This window comes from Manis javanica, chromosome 3 (genome assembly GCF_040802235.1).
Source record: "Manis javanica isolate MJ-LG chromosome 3, MJ_LKY, whole genome shotgun sequence".
Taxonomy (NCBI): domain Eukaryota; kingdom Metazoa; phylum Chordata; class Mammalia; order Pholidota; family Manidae; genus Manis; species Manis javanica.
The window spans coordinates 59,120,072-59,137,823 of record NC_133158.1 but is presented as its reverse complement, the minus strand read 5'-3'; the positions used below and the strand labels follow the sequence as shown (position 1 = coordinate 59,137,823).

At 35.5% G+C, this 17,752-nt stretch overlaps 1 protein-coding gene across 3 annotated transcripts in view; it reads right to left on the bottom strand.

The window, feature by feature from the left end:
* Window positions 1–633: 633 nt before the first annotated feature.
* The window catches only part of KPNA1 (karyopherin subunit alpha 1), a 72,598-nt gene continuing 55,479 nt past the window's right edge, over window positions 634–17,752 (bottom strand). For all 3 annotated transcript variants that reach the window (XM_017676876.3, XM_017676862.3, XM_017676869.3), the window contains 6 exons: window positions 16,964–17,127; window positions 15,452–15,530; window positions 11,516–11,641; window positions 9,748–9,875; window positions 4,632–4,810; window positions 634–3,216 (listed from right to left, as the gene is read on the bottom strand). In XM_017676876.3, coding sequence (XP_017532365.1) covers window positions 3,029–3,216; window positions 4,632–4,810; window positions 9,748–9,875; window positions 11,516–11,641; window positions 15,452–15,530; window positions 16,964–17,127 — 864 coding nt within the window. In that variant the 3' untranslated portion in view covers window positions 634–3,028. The remainder of the gene's footprint in view (window positions 3,217–4,631; window positions 4,811–9,747; window positions 9,876–11,515; window positions 11,642–15,451; window positions 15,531–16,963; window positions 17,128–17,752) is intronic.

The following is a 17,752-nucleotide window of genomic DNA, read 5'->3' as shown; positions in this document are numbered from 1 at the left end:
CTGACAAGGTTTAAAAGGGTCCTGATTACTTTTAAGAACATGAATTAAAGTGTTCCATGAAGAACTTCCATCTCCTAAATCTCACTACTTTTCATATCTTATCACCTCTACCTTTCCTGGTATTTCTCAATCTAACCATATCTACCTGCTGGCCCTTCAGGTACAAGGTGCCTTTACATCCTAAATACTCAGGTTTTTTTCCCCATCAAAGTTCTCATTTCAAAAAAATTTTGAAATGGAGCAGGAAAAAAAAGGGGGGCGGGGGAAGGAAAATCAACCCACTTTCCCCCTGATTAGCATACTAAACTGCCTAAGTTTTCCTGTGTTGAAATTAACATGCTTTGTAATGAGTAACACCTTAGTCACAAGGTAGTCAATAAACTGAAAGTGAAGTAATAGAATCTCCCAAGCAGAGAACTAAAAAAAGGACTTACAGTCACCTCCTAAAATGTCATTTCCATTACCAAAAAGGCTGTTTCATCAGTTCTAACAGTATACTGAGATCTAGCTTTTAGTCAATTCCAAATTTTATATCTAAAGAACAATTTATTGCAAAAAAAGTTAGCTAGTTATGGCTCATGAACTTATAGGATAGGAGCAAGATAATTTCAGACAGAAAATAAACCACAATAGTTAGATGGGCTTTGTTTTAATTCATTCATTGAGACACCTGCAGTTGCTAGCAAAAATTCTCAGTGAATACTATTCTAACAACGTGGGGAAACAACTGTGTGTGTGCTTTATATTTTTTCCATTCAAAGTGGTTTATCAAAATGAAGTGTAATTTTTTTTAACTATCCAACAGAAGGTACATGATTTAAAACACCCTAGAGAAATGATGTTACCAGTAATTTACAATTTAAAAAACTCAGCCACAAAAAAAGTCAAAGCTAAAAACAAGGTTTTTACTATGAATCAGTGCTTCTATTATCCTTCTGAAAGAAGTTAGTTTAATGTAATGTAAAGGCAACATTGAAAGTTTTTCTTTAAATTAACCACCTAATTTGTCCCTAAAATTACAAAGAATCAAAGTCTCTTACAGGTCAAGTGCAATAAACTAAAATGTTCTTTCAGCACAAAGCAGCACTAGAGAAAGTAACAGTTATAGAAGGGCGTTGACTAGTTTTGCAGTGGCTGCTCCATCAGTAACAGATAGACATCAGACAGTATCCATCCAGAGCACAGACACAACTACAGACTAGATTTGAAGAATGCATCACACGCTGGGCTGATAAATGTCCTTTGTCTTTGTATCTTTCTACTTTGAATGAAGTGGATTTTTTTAAATCAGGTCGCATAAGTTGGTTGCTTAAGTAACATGATGAGGTATGAAAGCTCTGAATATCCCTAACATTCAGCAGGATTTACCAGAGATGTATAATAACTTGTCAGGAGAACTTCCAAACAGTTACACTTTGGGGTTAAAATGAATGCTAGAAGAGGACAAGATTAAAGAGGTCTGAAAGGGTATTTTCTAAAACAGAAGTGAGGAACTTTTCCTTCATCAGAATTCTTTTTGAACAGCACATTGACAAAAAATCTCAGATAGTGTGTCCCAACATTGAGTCAAGATGGCCAACTAGCACCAAGGAGTTGTACTGAACTCAGCTGCAGTTCTCTTGGCAATTTAAGCTTATTTTTTTGTTCAGTCCAAGCACAAATGTAGATCACCGAAGACAGTACTGGAAGCGCCATTTGCAGGTACAGATTGCAGTCATCATTAAATGAGCCAGAAGGTAGGAACTGTTTTAATTTAATGGGGAGACTTGACTGGGCAGTACTAATAGGAGATGAAATGAAATGATTAAGGAACAATAAGGTTATAAGAAAGGATCACTGCTCTTATCTGGGTTCAACAGGTAATGTTGAGAAGATAGTTATGTAGGGTAAGGATGCTACATTAAAGGGATCATATATGCAGCATGACTACATTTGAATCAAGCTCACCCAACTAAGAAAAAAAACTTTCCTTAAGTAACCTTTAAAAGTATGTTATCTGCCAATCACAAAGGGGAAAAGCACCTAGGGTGAAGTCCAATTTAGTAAGGACCTCGATCAGGACCACAAAGCCTGAAACATGTTTTAATGCAGAAACACAGCCTTTCCGTCACACTGGTTGAGTTTGGGAAAACCAAAGGGTTTTTGTTTGTTTTCACTTTTTTATTGAATTAAGGATATGGTTTTCATTACTAAGGATTCTAACTCTTCTTACCAGCATAAGAATTGAACCACTTCCAAATCCTAAAACACATAAGATCAAAGAGAAGCGACAGCCATACAGATTACTATGTGCCCCTCTCCTTTCTGCTCTAAGGGAATCTTCAAACCAGTATCACATTTAAGAGTCAAAATGTTAATTCTTCAGCATTCCTGACAACTAGAAAGCACATTCACTGAAGGCTGAAGGTGAGGGAGCGGATGTTTTAACTTTAATATCTGTGAAGAATGGCGCCAATACAGGAAAGAAACCATCCCAGTCTCAGTAAGGATTAATGCAAATTTGGCTAGAAAAAGCCACCAGGTAATCCAAGGGTTCACTGTGGAAGAACTCATGAAAAGTACTCTGAAGTATACACAACAGGTCTAAACACCTCCCTTGTTGCAAGTAGTTGTATGAAATTCAAGATAAAGGTTTAGTCCCATCTTTTTAATATCAGTATTTTTCCCCACTTTAAAGGGAATGAGGAGGAGTCCTCTTTTTTCCCCCACAAAAAAAGGGAGCCACATTAATAAGTGTATATTCCCATGACTCTTATAATATTTAAGTGCGGATCTCCAAAGCCTAGGGATTTTCCATGAGAGAGTGGGCCGTTCTGGTTACCCTTTTTATTAGAAGGGTATTCCACCACAGAGAGCCAGAGGTTTTCCAGATGTGTGTAAGAGAGCAGGTGCGCAAGGCAAGCAAATGAGCGCAAACAGTATTATGGAAAACATTTGAGAAGTTAGCTCCATGAGGACTGCGGGCTCCACAAGAGGACTTGACTGGGTAGCCTGGTCTGACACAGGAACATGAAAGCAGAGTATTGCTTCAAAGCTGGAAACCTTCCATAGGAGCCTCACACTGCTGGAAGATATACTGCTGCTGGCTAAGGTCAACCTGGGGTGCAATGCTGCTGTCCTCATCCTCCGTCCCGAAGTAATGCTCAATAAGATCAAAAGCCTTCTGATAGATCTCCTGGTTTTCATGACTCTGTAAGAACTCAATTTTATCCAGACCTAGAAAGAAGAACAAAGGCAATATGTTGTATATCTGATGGAAATTCCAATGCAATTATATTTTGCCATCTTCTTCCTTGATGTAATAAAGGAAGGTTCCTTTCTCTGCTTGCATCTCATAAGTATTTTGTAAAAGCACACAAAGTATTGCTGGGATAACATCTGAATACTAGTGGTGTAAACTGACACTTTGAACATATAGGCAAGCCACAGCCAGTCCCCACAAGCAGCAATTTCTGTAACAGTCACAATGTCATCCAGTGCCTAAGGCGCTAGCATAGTGTTTCTACTGGACTGTATCTACGGCCTTATTTATTCCTGGCTCTGGTTTGGTCTAGGCTCTGAGCTATCCAATATCATTTCAACAAATATGCATTATCAATATCCTTAAACCATTCAGGATCAAATTCTATTGCTTAAACTAAGAAGTCTGACTAGAACAATTAGCCAACACATTCCCTACATTAAATTTAATAAGTTCATCTCAACTAGGCTTTCTTTTACTTGCAGCCATAAGCAACCTAACTGCTACAGCAATACTAAATAAATGCTAACACTGCTCAAAGGAAAAAAGACATATTCACATACATCACCATATTAAAATATATACATTACAAAATTAATAACAGTTATCTCTGTGGAGTAAGATGTCCAGGTAGAAGAGTATTTTTCTCCACTAAACATTTTTAAATTTCTTATACCAAGCTGGTATATCTTGTATAATCAAGTTTTTTTTAATGGTAAATTGTTAAAATCATTCTGGAAAACAATCTGCATTTATCTGATAAATCTGAAGATGAATGTACCCTATGATGCCTAATTCCAATCTCAGCAATAAACAAACCCTAGAACAATGATTTTCAACCCTGCCTACACATTAAAATCACTTAAGGAACTTAAAATATTAAAACACACAATATATGATTAAGAGTACAGTTAAGATTGAGACTGGAAGAATGAGGAAACCAAAACGTAGATAGTGACTCTTGAAGCTTAAATTCTTAGAAACCTTTAGAGCCAGGAACACTTTAGGAACAAGGGACTTGGGGATGCAACTGAAAATCAGAACTCTGACTCTTACAAGAGAATAGCAGTCATGCATCACCTACAGAAATGTGGACTTCCTGAGGCTCAGACGGACTAGTAAGAATACAAAAGTATCCACAAGGGCCAACAGTCAAGGAACTGGGAAGAATCTTGGAGCCAAGTGTAAAAATAGCTAAACTGAAGGGTACTTGTTCTCTTCACACCTGTAATGCATATTCATTTCCAGTTCTGCATACTAAGCATTATTATTCATAAGAGAACACATTTTCGTACAAGTTTGCTGTCAGTGACAGATGTAGAAAGATCAGAACACCAAGGAGAAAAAGAAAAAAATAATTTCAGGACATCTTATTAACACTTGATCTTACCATAAGCTTCTTCAATCAAAGCACAGTAAGGGTTAATGCCAGTGCCATTCCTTTTGGCTTCTTGTTCTCCAAGCCTCAGGATATTTTCCAAGCCATTTAGGGTAACCTGTACAATCTTAGAGTCCATGACTGTGAGGAGATCACAGAGTGGCTTGATACAACCCAGTTCTACGAGGTACCTATTAATACAAAGAACAATTTAGTCAAAACTTTTAATTTCATAATTTATAGGAAATTGGTGGTAAGGTCATCCTCAAACTCACTGTAGATAAAAATATGCACCCATTTAACCATATGAGCTACACTTTATCACAAAGCAAACTACAAAAAATTAAACAAAACCAGTTCTCTGGCACCATTTCTATTCTTATTTCCCCCCACAATTACTGGATTCCAAGAAACTGAAATACTCCCTTGCTTTGAATAGGAGCAACTCATTGAAATAGTATACTTTTCCCTAATCTCATCTTTGTTTCTTTAGGTAACAACATCTCTGGAACAGGACTCTTTGGTACTATAAAGCCAGCATAGGCCCAACAGGCCAATTCTATTTTATACAAAGAACTATTAAAACTCAAACTACTAAAATAAGCAACTCAATTTAAAAATGGGCAAAAGATATGAACATACATATTATGGCAAATATGTATATGAAAAGATGTTTGACATCACATCTTAAGTCATGAGGGAACTGCAAATTAAAACAATGCCACTATATACCTGTTAAAATGGCTAAAATCCAAAACACTGACAATACCAAATGCTGACATGGATGTGGAACAACAGGAACTTTCATATTTTGCTGGTGGGAATGCAAAATATGATAAGAGCTTGACAGTTCTTTATAAAGCTTTCCATATAACCCAGCAACCAAAGTCCTAGACAGTTACCCAAGTGAGATGGAAACTGTATCCACACAAAAACCTGTACAAGAATATTAGAGCAGCTTTATACAAAACTCCTGAAAACTGAAAGTAACCAAGATGTTCTTCAACTATCATATCCAGACAATGGAATATTATTCAGCCATAAAAAGAAATGATCTATCAAGCTATGAAAAGACATGAAGGAACCCTAAATGCATATTGCTAAGTGAAAGAAGACCATCTGAAAGACTTCATACTGTATGTGACATTCTGGAAAAGACAAAACTCTTATAAAGACAATAAAACAATAGTTGCCAGGGTTTTGAGAGGCAGGGAAAGGAAGTAGTGATGAATAGGTATAGGAGAAGGATTTTTTAGGGCAGTGGAACTATTTTGTATGATATTACAATGACTGAAAACATTATCATGCATTCATCAAAATCTACAGAGCTGCACAACACACAGTGATCCTTAATATAAACTGTAAACTTTGTTAATAATGTATAGTACTGGTTCATTAAGTGTAACAAATGTAACCCCACTAATGACAGATGTTAATAACAGAGTAAACTATGCTGTTAGAGGAGGAAGTATACAGGAACTCTGTACTACCATTTCAATTTTTCTGTAAACCTAAAAGCTCTAGTTTTTTTAAGTAGTTTCTATCATATTTAGCTTTATTACTAAGAAATGAATTTCCAAATTTGGAAAACATAGAAAAGTATAAAGAAAAATAGGAAGTATCCAGAGATAGCACCACTATTTTATCCCAGCCATGCTACATATAAGCTGGATGACTCTGTCTCCATTTCCTCAATGGAAAAATTTGCATTCCTCAAATTCAAAAGTTTGGGAACCAAAAATTAACAAGTCTGTCACTCAACTGCAGCAGAATTTTAATTTGTTAATTAAACACATGGCTTACACATCATTGTCCTGTATGGACATATCTATTGACACCAGTTGGTATTTCAGAGACTTGTTCAGAATCTCCAGATTGTCTTCAAACTTGTTCCTGGTCTGCTTTTGATGTGATGTCTTCTCCTCACTTGAGATCTTGGCTCAATGACCTCTAATCCTTACATTGCCTTTAAAAAGCTCACTTAGTTTTACAATACTACATAGTTTGAGGAATAAAAACAAGTTTTAAGGTGGCTTGAGAGTTTCTAGAACGTGTATATAATTAGTTAAATGAATAATTTAAATATAAACTGTAAGGTTACTGATCAAAAATTTCTTATAAAAAACTCTACCAAAAATGAGGTAATAAGTGAATCCAGGTTTTTGAAGATACGAGATTTTATATGCAAAATATTATATCAGTACTTTGTACTCTGGCACAATGCATTTAATGAGTTCTGGGGTTCCCAGTGCTAGCTATTTAAATTATTTTAACACAGTTTACTAGAAATAGGCAAACAGAGCAAATGGCAGCTTTCCTTTCAAGAATGTTATATACTTAAAAGCTCTGCTTTTACATCAATTATGGCATCAATCAGTTAGCTGATACTATTTCTTAAACACTTTACAAAATCAGGAATTTAAGGTGGTATTTTCTGATGCAACCACTCATCTCTGGAGAGTAAAGACCACCAGGGTTGTACTTCACTACTGATGCAAGTTTCTCCAAAAATTAACAGTTTGCACCAAAAATAACAGTTGCAAAACAGGTGACCAGGAGACCTTGATTGTGTAGGTCGGATAAGCTGTAATATTCTGAGAAAAGCACTACATAAAGGAATATTTCCTCAGAAATTTGAAGACTTGAAAAGAGGAAAAGAGGACTGGAAAACAATCAAAATTTTCTGATGAAAATCTGGGAGTGGTTCCTATAGGTGGTATACTTTGAGCCATCAGGATAAAGTGATCACTTGGTCACCAATGCTAGCTGTCTTTTGTGGCCAAAAAGGTAGCTATTAAAATATTCTGGATAAGGAAAATTTAGTCCAGAAAAACACATTATCTGGAAAAGTGAGTTATATTTCTCAAAATTATGTTACTATTTCAAACCTGAGAGAGCTATAATTTAGGAGTTCTTTTGGGAAGGAGAAACTTATGGGGAAGAAATCTAGACTCTAGAATGGAAGAAAGTGGGTTTTGAGAAACTGAATTGATAAAGTCAGATTTCTTTAGGTGGGCAACAAATTCACTGTGTCTAAAATCATCTCCTTCATATAGGATTTTGCTTCCTGTATATCCTAATTTTTATAAAGAGCAACACCATTTCCCTAAGTCATCTTTGGCTCTTCCCTTTCCTTTCCTTTGTTAACTATAGCCTGTCACCAAGTGCTACAGATTCCTTTCCCATAACTCATGCTACAGTTAATATCTTAATCCTGGCTGTCACTGTATACTTAACCACTCCAACGGCATCTTAATTGCCCTCTTCTCTCTAGAAACTACTTCATATTATTCCAAAGTTTAAAGATGCTCCAAGTCTTCCCAAAATCCAGACTAAGGCTTTCATCCCAGTTTTCGAAACGTCTACCAATTACTTAATTCCTCATCGTTGCTAAAGAATAAACTATACCAAGATTGATTTGTCTCTTCCAAAAATATATTTATGATATACATCCCTTCACTCTTCTCCTTGTGCTGCCCTCCCTACTTCAAAATAGCCAAATCTCTACCCACATGGCGTTTCATCTCTTTCATAAACTTTCTCTAATTTCAAACATTTCTTTATCCCTTTCTTAAAAACTACTGTATGTATTAGCATTTGATTTTTATTTAATCTAAATAATGAATATTTCCTAAGTTTTCCTAAGTAGTTCTTGCATCTAAATCTTGTCTCAAAAAAATAAGCAGAAGCCACAAAACTTTTATCAGTGATAAAGTCAATTTATTTTCTTAATGTGGCATATAATATTTTTGTATTAGTTTCTCAAGAAAACTCCTCATCTGGTTAAGAAGAAACTGTTATGAGGGTTGATAATTATTACAAATAGCTATACCGAATTTTAAGAAAGGAGAGAGCCATTCTACTCTTAACAGAAAAAAATATCCCTGAATACTTTCTGATGAGAAGATATCACAGTATTTTAGAAATGTTTTTTAAAAAGTGTGTGTACAGTTTAACCACTTTAATTAAGAAAATATATCTGGTGTAAAATGTAGAGACAATAAATTATAAATCTGAATTTGAACAGAAAACTTGACTATCAACTCTTTTAATAACTTCTACATTACTTCATGTTGCTGCCATCTGGTGGTGGCATGCTTAGAATCATAGTTCCCCAGAAACAAATTCTTCGTGGTTGAAAAAGAATTAATCTCATACAAGTAGGCTTCTGAAGACCCCCTGAAGTCTTCTGTGAATAACCTACGATGAACTTTACTGAAATAACTATTGCATTTGTTAATCTATTCAAATTGTATTATTTCTGGTACATACTCCATATCTCTGTACCTGATCAATTTCTAAAATATAAGGACCACTTTGAATTTTCATTTCTAAATTCCCAACAGAACACTAAAAATTAGCATTGGTTGAATGCCTACATTTAACCCACAAAGCAACAACATGAGAAGTAGCAGTTATTTCCCAAAAATTACATTAAGGGGTTAATGCTTTAACACTCATTCAAAACTATCTTCCTCTCATCTGAATTCCCATAAAGGCCAGCTAAGTCTAGGTTCCATTTTTCTTTTTATTATTACTCTTTTTTTTTCCCATCTGAAATACTGGATATCCATAATTTTGACTGATTCCTATCCCCATTTATGCCTTCTCTAGCCTTTAGGATTATAAGCTGCTTCCCAAGGGGCTATTTAATAAATCTCAACCTGTAACAGAACTCTCCAATTACTGAAAAGCAGTACTTTAGGAAACACCTGCCTCTACTGAATTTGGCAGTTTATTCTAAGAATATACCTTTCAAGTCTGGTCTAGTTATACTAGTAAGACATCTAAACTAAAAATAACAAGGGTTAGCAATTAAAGTTATTAGCTCTAAGAATTCTAGAAGTACCCTTCTAGACTACCCAAGAAGTTTCTGACCAAGTAGCTCCAGAGTAGGCTAAAGCCACCCCTATAAACAGTTCTATGGCCACAAACCTCAACTATGCCTTATTTATTATATCCTAGAATTATTTTCAGCAAGAGAGAGTGGGAGCAGTATAAGAAGTTAAATGCACATTTGAGTCTAACTATGAGTACAATCTTCAAGCGGCTAGAATTGAGCATTCTTAACTAGCAGACACATTAATTTTTCCTTTTATTTATAAGACCCTACCTGATTAATACTTACTTGATCTGTTCAGCTGACCCTCCAGAAATTGCATTTGTGATGGCCCAAGCTGCTTCTTTCCTTATCCGAAACTCCGCGGTTTGTAATATACTAATGAGGGCTGGAAAAATGTTGGCATCTATCACAGTCTGAAGTCAAAAAAAAATTAAATGGAAAGGGAAGTTACAAGATTTGTAAAAATGTTCATGATATTATCACTTCTAAGCTGGCTTCACTAATGGTACCCTCCCCCATTTAAAAATAACTGTAAGAAGTTAAATCTGCATTATCCTTAACCTTTTGGCTATACTTGGTATAGCCCTGATATCTCTGATAACACCCTCCCTGGAGTCTGCAATCTTAAAATACAGTTTTCTCCCTGAATTCTTTTTTTATTGTCCTCTCTTGTTCTATCACAACAGCAAATAGTTAAAGTCAACCTTCTGTTCCTCTGCTATGCTCATTTCTCTTCTGGCACCCACTCTGACATGTGCTGTAACTCTCCAGTCCTCATTTCTCATGGGCTTGCCCTAGCTGAGGTGGCCAACAGCTTACTTACAGATCTGCTAATCACCTCAAATATATCATCTGCCCTCCTTATCAGGTTTCCTTCCAAACTTCTCTAGTTCTACAACAGCTCTTTTAGTATTTACTTATTTCTTCAAACTTAGTCACCAAGTCTCCTTTACATTCTCAATTTAAAATATCCTGAGTCCATCTTTTCCTTTCCTTTAACACTGCTGCCATCCTATTCCAACCACCTCCCACACAGATTACCAGAATAGTATTCAGCTGGACAGAGTACTTCTACTCAAACCCTCTTATATACTAACACTAAAGCAATCTTCCTCAAATTACTATCATCCTGTTTCTCCTTAATGCAAAAACAAAGTGGGTTCGTATAATTTACTGTATCAACAAACTGTGAAGTTCTAAGAACCACGTGGTGACAATCACCACAGCTGAACTCGCCTCATATGCATGCTGTAAACTGCTATGCTATCATCCTCGGTCCCTCGGTCCGACAGCATCCTAGGTATGACTAACCGTGCTTCCCTGGTCAAGAACTCTATTCCATCAGTGAAGGAAGTCAGCGAGGTTTACTGGAAAGACACTTCATCTTGGCCCTGTCATTACTTGAGGTGCCATTGAGCAAATCACTTTATTTCTCTGAGCCTCAGTTTCATCCTTAAATGAGAATGTTGGATGAGTTGACCTCTATGATTCCACTCAGCTCAAAGTCCCATAAGTCTGTGTTGTATCTTTTCTAACCAGCTGTTCCAGTCTTTCTCATGGCCTATGTTGAACCATTTGGCTCACTGTTTGTCTTATACTTGGGTTACTCTCCCACTAATACAAGGACAAAAGTAAAGGGCGGATAATCATTTAGAGAAAAATGGGTCCCCAAGGGCTCATGAAAAATTAAAACAATCCAATATATGGGGTTCACTAGAATATAAATATTTTACTTGGAAAGAGTAAAGCCAATCTGTTCAGCATAAAGTCCATCAAAATGTTTTGAAAATACTAGACATTATTTTCTTGGGTCTTGGCAGATAATCAAATATTAAAGGCAAAGGGAAAAACTAAAAAGGCCTAAGTGTAAGATTCAAAAGACTCAACTTCTATAAGTTAGCATCGAAAAGTAGACTAAGCAAAACAACAACAGTGGAAGTTAGTGGTGTCCAAGGCAGTATGAAAAAATACATACATAATTTTAAAGGCTGATTGAAAAGAAACCTTAATTATCAATAAAAATATAGAAAAAAGACAGGTGCTATGAGATTACCTGGATCTGTGCCCTATTTCCAGCTGTGATATTAGATATTGTCCAACATGCTTCCTTTTTGATAGATTCTTTTGGGCTACTCAGTAAATGCAATAAACTCTGCAGAGCTGAGCAATTCAAAATTACCTAAAAGAAAAAGGTTGAAAATTTTATTTATTTTACTGACCCAAATAAAAGTAATCTTTAACTCAAAGACTTTATTTTAGGGAAAATACAGGCAAAGAATTAATGGCTCTCCTTGACATTTTAGAAACAACTTTATATATGTAGAAAACTATTCACTGCTAATAAGAACTAGTTTCTAAGATTATCAGAAAGTTTCATTATACATATTCACAACTGCTAAAACAACTGTACTTAATAAGACACAATAATATATTAGTCATTCACATTCCTATCCCTATAGCACATTAAAATGTCTTTTGGGTGGGTAAACATACCAAGCACCCAGAAAATTCAAAAGTGGTCTCAGATTATTAGATCATCTGATAATTCTCTACCTGGTAGTTAATGAACCAATTCATACTTAATCAAGTATACCAGGTGCTTTATAGTATACAAAGATAAACAAGACATATAATGATTAAAATAATATGTGGCAAGCTCAAGAATCAATCCCCAAACAAGAGAATAGATAATTTAGTTCAGAAACAAATGCACATATTTCCAAAGAACTAAATATATAAAAAAGTTAATCTGCTCTTCCTCCAATGACTGGGAGTCTTATTTAAGAGCTAGTGCTAGAATAAATGGTTAAGTAGTTGAAAAACATTTTTCAAAATCAATTCTTAATCCCAGTTACCAAAGTAAATGTGCAGCTCATTTAAAGAATAAACATAGAAAGGAAACCACAAAACAGAAGAAAAATATCAGTAAATAGCTGGTTTGGGGGACAGTGAAGGACTTTCCAAATATAAAAACAATGGAAGAAATTATAGGGGGAATATAAAAATATCACCAAATAGAAAATTTGCCCTGTCAAAAAATTATACAAAAATCAAAATGCACACTACAATGTGAAATGATATCTGCAATAGATAAGAGGGTTGCTCTCCACAATATATAAGTTGCTAAGAGAAACTACAATTGTAATAAGAAAATTACCTCACAAGTAATGAAAGAGATGCAAAAGGAAATGAAGCCACATGTTGCCTACTAATACAGCTGAAAATAAACTAAAACTAAGCCGTGGCTGAACAGGTACAATCTTTCTAATAGTACAGAATATGTCAAAGTAATTTTTTAAATGCCAAAGATGTGGTTTAGAATAAACATGTCAGAAGTTGAAGATCATACTTGGGAAGAAACAACCAGGAAGGAAATGACTTCATGGGAGTGGGGAAACACCTAGAAATAAATAGGATTTCACAAGCAAAGAAGCAAGAGGACAGCAGACAGAAAGACTGGAAATGAAAAACTGCTAAGACAGGCTACCACAAAGTACCAAAATAAGCAAAAAATACACCAGTGAGGCTATTAAAGGAAGGGTTCTGTTCCCCCAAAATTAGCAGTAGCCTAGATATAAAAATGAGAATAAATATTAAAGTAACAAATTCCTTCAAGTCTTTCAAGGTTTTTTGTCTCATAGACATTAAAGAAGCTGTTTCTAAAAGCAAAGTAATATAAACAAGTTTGTTTTAGGAAAAATTAAGCTATATTAGAATAAACAGAGGGTAAGTGTTGGGAGAGAAGGAAGATAAATCAGCAACCTTTGTGTGTGAGAAAACAGGGACCACAACTAAGGTAATCAGACATGGATCTAGAAACACTAAGACTCAACAAGACCTGATGACCTGCTACTCAAAGTGTGAAAGATGGAAACACCAAATATGACAGTAAAGTTTCAAGTGTGGGTGAACAGTTATACCATTAATTGAAATAGGAAATTTGAAGACTTGGGACATGCTTTGTGGAGGAAGAAGATAAAACTGTGGGACATGCAAGCCGAAACATCTAACAGGCTACTGGAGACAAGGGACAGGAACTTGAGAGAGGTTGGAACTAGATGTAGAGATGCAGAAGTTTTCATTTGATAAATAGTTTGACTCCCTATACACTCTGCTAACAACTGTAAGATTACAGAAGCACAAAAATGAACAAGATTAAACAATTCCCCCTCTTTAAGTTTACAATCTACTAAATGAATAGTCAAGATACAGTGTGATACTCACTAACATGGATGAAACAGAAGAAGAGCACCTAACTTAAGAGTCTGGGAGCAAATAAGCCTTCTCAGAGAAATGTTAATAGCAAGCCCTGAAGAATGAGAAGATATTGGGGGCAAAGTGTGGATTCATATAAGGAAGTGGTTCTAGCAGGGATGGGGGATGGAGGTCTATGTTCCATTCAGAGGGAAGCAAGCATGTGCCAAAGCTGTGAGCTGAGTGTGGCCATAGCTAACTCCAGGAATAAACACAGCAAAAGCACAGAGTGTAGCATGGGATGGGAAGATGATTTAAGTGGCAATTACACAGATAGGGTTTAAAAATTCAGAAAATATAAAAGAACTATATTAGCTTAAAAGGCTCCTTTCCATTCCTATACCCCAGCCACCCAGTTCTCCACAGAGATAGGCAGTTATGTTTCCTGTGTATCCTTCCACAGAAATTTAACACAAACACAAACATACCTATCGTTTTCTTCTCCTCTCTGCCTGCCCCTCTTTTATACAAGTCCCAATATATTCTATATACTGTTCTGCCCCTTGTTTTTCTTTTTAAATAACATAACCTGGAGATTTTTCCATATCAGTGTTTAAAGCTTCTTCATTCTGTTGCACAGCATTCCTATTATAAAGGTGCCAGATTTTACAGGATCTTAAATACCCTCAAAGGACAATAGGTGGCCTATAAAAATATTTTAAGAGAATTAGATGACCAAATTTCACAAGCATCCTTCTGGTGATATGGCAATGATACATGAAATGTCTGAACTCAGCACTGCAACGGCTGAGTAGAGGTGGTATTTGGTGACTGATGCAAGAGGTAGAGGAGAGGGAAGAATCAAGCTAATGTCCAGGTTTTTGGCTTGGAAAACTGTTGGTGATACTCACTGAAATGAGGAATATAAATAAGCAGAGGTTTAGTATACCAGGGAAAATAATGAGCTCACCTATACATAGAATAAATTTAAAGGAAAGTTGGAAGACACCTGAGGGAACAAATCCAATCTCCCTAATTTTAGAGATTAGAAAGTGAAGACATCAACTGTCTCGCTGAAAGTCAGAGCTGGTTAAGAAAGAGCTAAGGCTAAAACCTAATTCTCAATTCTCAATCAGGGTGCACAAGGGTGATGGATGAAATAAGATCAGTGAATGAGTATCCCCCTCAGAGAGTAATCCCAGAAAGAACAGGGAAAGGAGAAATAAATGGTCGGTGAGACAGGAAACCCAAAATACTTCACATCCTACAGAAGCCTAGGAAGATCATTTTAAAGATGATACCAATGCATCTGAGAGATCAAGAAGAAAAATGGCTAGAATAATTCTCTGTGAATGATGTATCTTGATACAGAAGTTGAATGTCATAGATTGGAACGACATTAAGAAGTAGAGAGGAAAAATCCTCTTCACATAGGAAACACTATGTACAAAAAGAAGGAAGCTGTCAGAGAAGATGAGATGAAGAGAAAGGATGCTACTGGAGGCTTCCCGCGCTTACAAGAACCAGTTCAAGTAGTAGTAGTGGGAAATAAACATGACTAACCAAAAAGTAAGTTACATCACGGAGTGACCCACAACTGCTACAAGCAACAAGTCAAGACAGAGACAGTAAAGATATTAAAAGTAGTTGTTTAAGCCAAATTTAAACAAATTTTAGTGAAACAAACTGTCAGTTCTCCCCAGTAATACAGATTTAAATGCAATAAGAGAAACATAATCCTGGGGCTCAATGTACTATTTTTGAAGGAAAAAAAGTTATTAGCACTTACTCATACCTGTGTCTGAATATCATCCCCTGTGACAATATTTCCCACAGCCCGCAAAGCAGGAGAAACCACTTTATAATCATTATGCCTGCAACCATAAAAAGAAATGTTAAATCTAACAGTTCTATCCTTAGTCTCTTTCCATAGGACTGAAATCCAAACCAAACAGTGTGATAGGATTTTAGAGCAGAAAGGTACCTATGGTGGTTATTAAGGGAACCTATCATGGTGATGTAAAGTTTGATGTCTCCTGTAAGAGCTGTTTTTTCCTTTATTTAGTATTTTTTAAATAAAAAATACATATCATTCCTAATAATCTTCTTCAGGTATTCCATCACCTAGATTCCAAGTTTTCCCTCTCATTCTTTAATATAGTTTTCACTTCTCATTAGTTGGGTCTCTGTGGTTGCTGAGATAATGGAGAGGAATAGTTAACATTTGTACAGCCGTTCAAAGTTTTATAAATTGTATCATTTTCACATAGTTGAAAATATGTCAACAGTTGAACTACTTGAAAATGAGAGCCAGGCTTCACACTGCAAATAGTGAACTTTTTCTGTTAAACTTCAGCTAACTAACTTACTGGTCAAAAAAAAACCCTCCAACAAAACCTGTTACATATTTGAAGATAAGACTTGATTTCAGGCTAAATAAGTTAATATCCTTTAACTTGCCTTAAAAATCCTATTTTCACTCTTCTCAAAAGAGTTCCTTCACATTTATTTTAAGATCTGATGACTAAAGAGAAATGACTAAAATATACTAAAGAATACAAAAGATTACTTCCCAGATTTCAAATGCTTTACTTCAACTCTTGCAGTATCACACTATGATTCACAATAGCATTATGCTGCTGATCTGTACGCACACTGTGGCCAGCTATAATCCCAGAATTTTGTATTATGTACATTATATTTATCCAATCTATCCCACATGTCACCTTTGGGGCAATGTCTCCTTGCATCTACTTTGCACTTACTTCAATGAAATTTCATATGGTTTCTAACTACCATTTCACCTTTATGTTATCATTCTCATTTTTTCTTCTATAGTATCACCTAAAATTTTGATTAATACAGTCTCATATTATTTATGCCATAAATAAATAAATTCCACTCCATAAATCAAAGGCATCACAAAGAGGTATAGCAAAATAAAATTCAAAGTCTGATACCAGTCTAGATTAAGCTCTAAATTGTCAGTAATATAAGGAATAACTATCTTCAGTGGCAATATGCCTTTTGCTATCCAGTGGCTGGTCTCGGGTCATTAAGCATGAGCTGGATTACACAGATCAGTTTTCCAAATGTTTCTGCTGAAGGACTGCTAAGAGCAGAAGAGTGAATGGTTCTTTACAGGCCTCAATATCAACAAATAGACTTGATATCAATATAAACAAATAACAAAAGACAGCAGCCCAAAGCACAATAAATCAGTACAACATTTTAATTAATATAAAATACCAGCTACTAGAAAACTAACATAGAGATAAAAGAACAAACTTCCTTAAAGCTATCTTACATCAGCAGCTCCACAAGTCTCCTACATACTCCTGCATCAATGACTGCTTGAATTTTATCATTGGGTCCATCTGATAAATATGAGAGAGCCCAGCAGGCATCAGCCAGTACATCGGTGTCACTGACAAACAGCAACCAGGACAGGACATTGAGACAAGGGGAAACCTGTAAAGGGAAGATGACATGATTATGAAATTCAAAAGAATAAAAGCCAGAAGTGAGGGGAGAAACTCCAGAAAGCAACCAGGCACACACCTGGTGATTAATACTTCTGGAGAAAGAGTAGCAAGTGGCCAGTGTGGCATTTCCATCTTTGGTTATGCTGTCAGTGGCATAATGAGGTAGTCAAGAGTCCAAGGAAAATAATTTCAAGGGCCAAGTTTAACGTATGCCAATTCTCAGAGTGAGATTGCTTTGTCAAAACACACTCTGTGGACCAAATAAATTAATAAATTTCACAAGTGCTAAAACTAGGAAATTCTGTATTTTAGATACTTTTTTTGAACAAAAAAATGCTGGGTTGTAAGACTAATTCAAAGCTTTTAATATAAGGCATTGAAAATTTATCCCAAATGAACACAAAAACAAGAAAAAGCCCTCTTTCTCTAGAAATAGATAAATTCTAACATTTTAAATTCTATCCAAAATTATCTTTCTATTCACATTAATATTAATAATACGCTCTCTTAATTGTACTTTTTCCGCCAATTTCCCACAAACATAATCCTTATACAATATAATGAGTCATAAGAAATACACATTTAGTCATTCAGATGACCAAACACATATT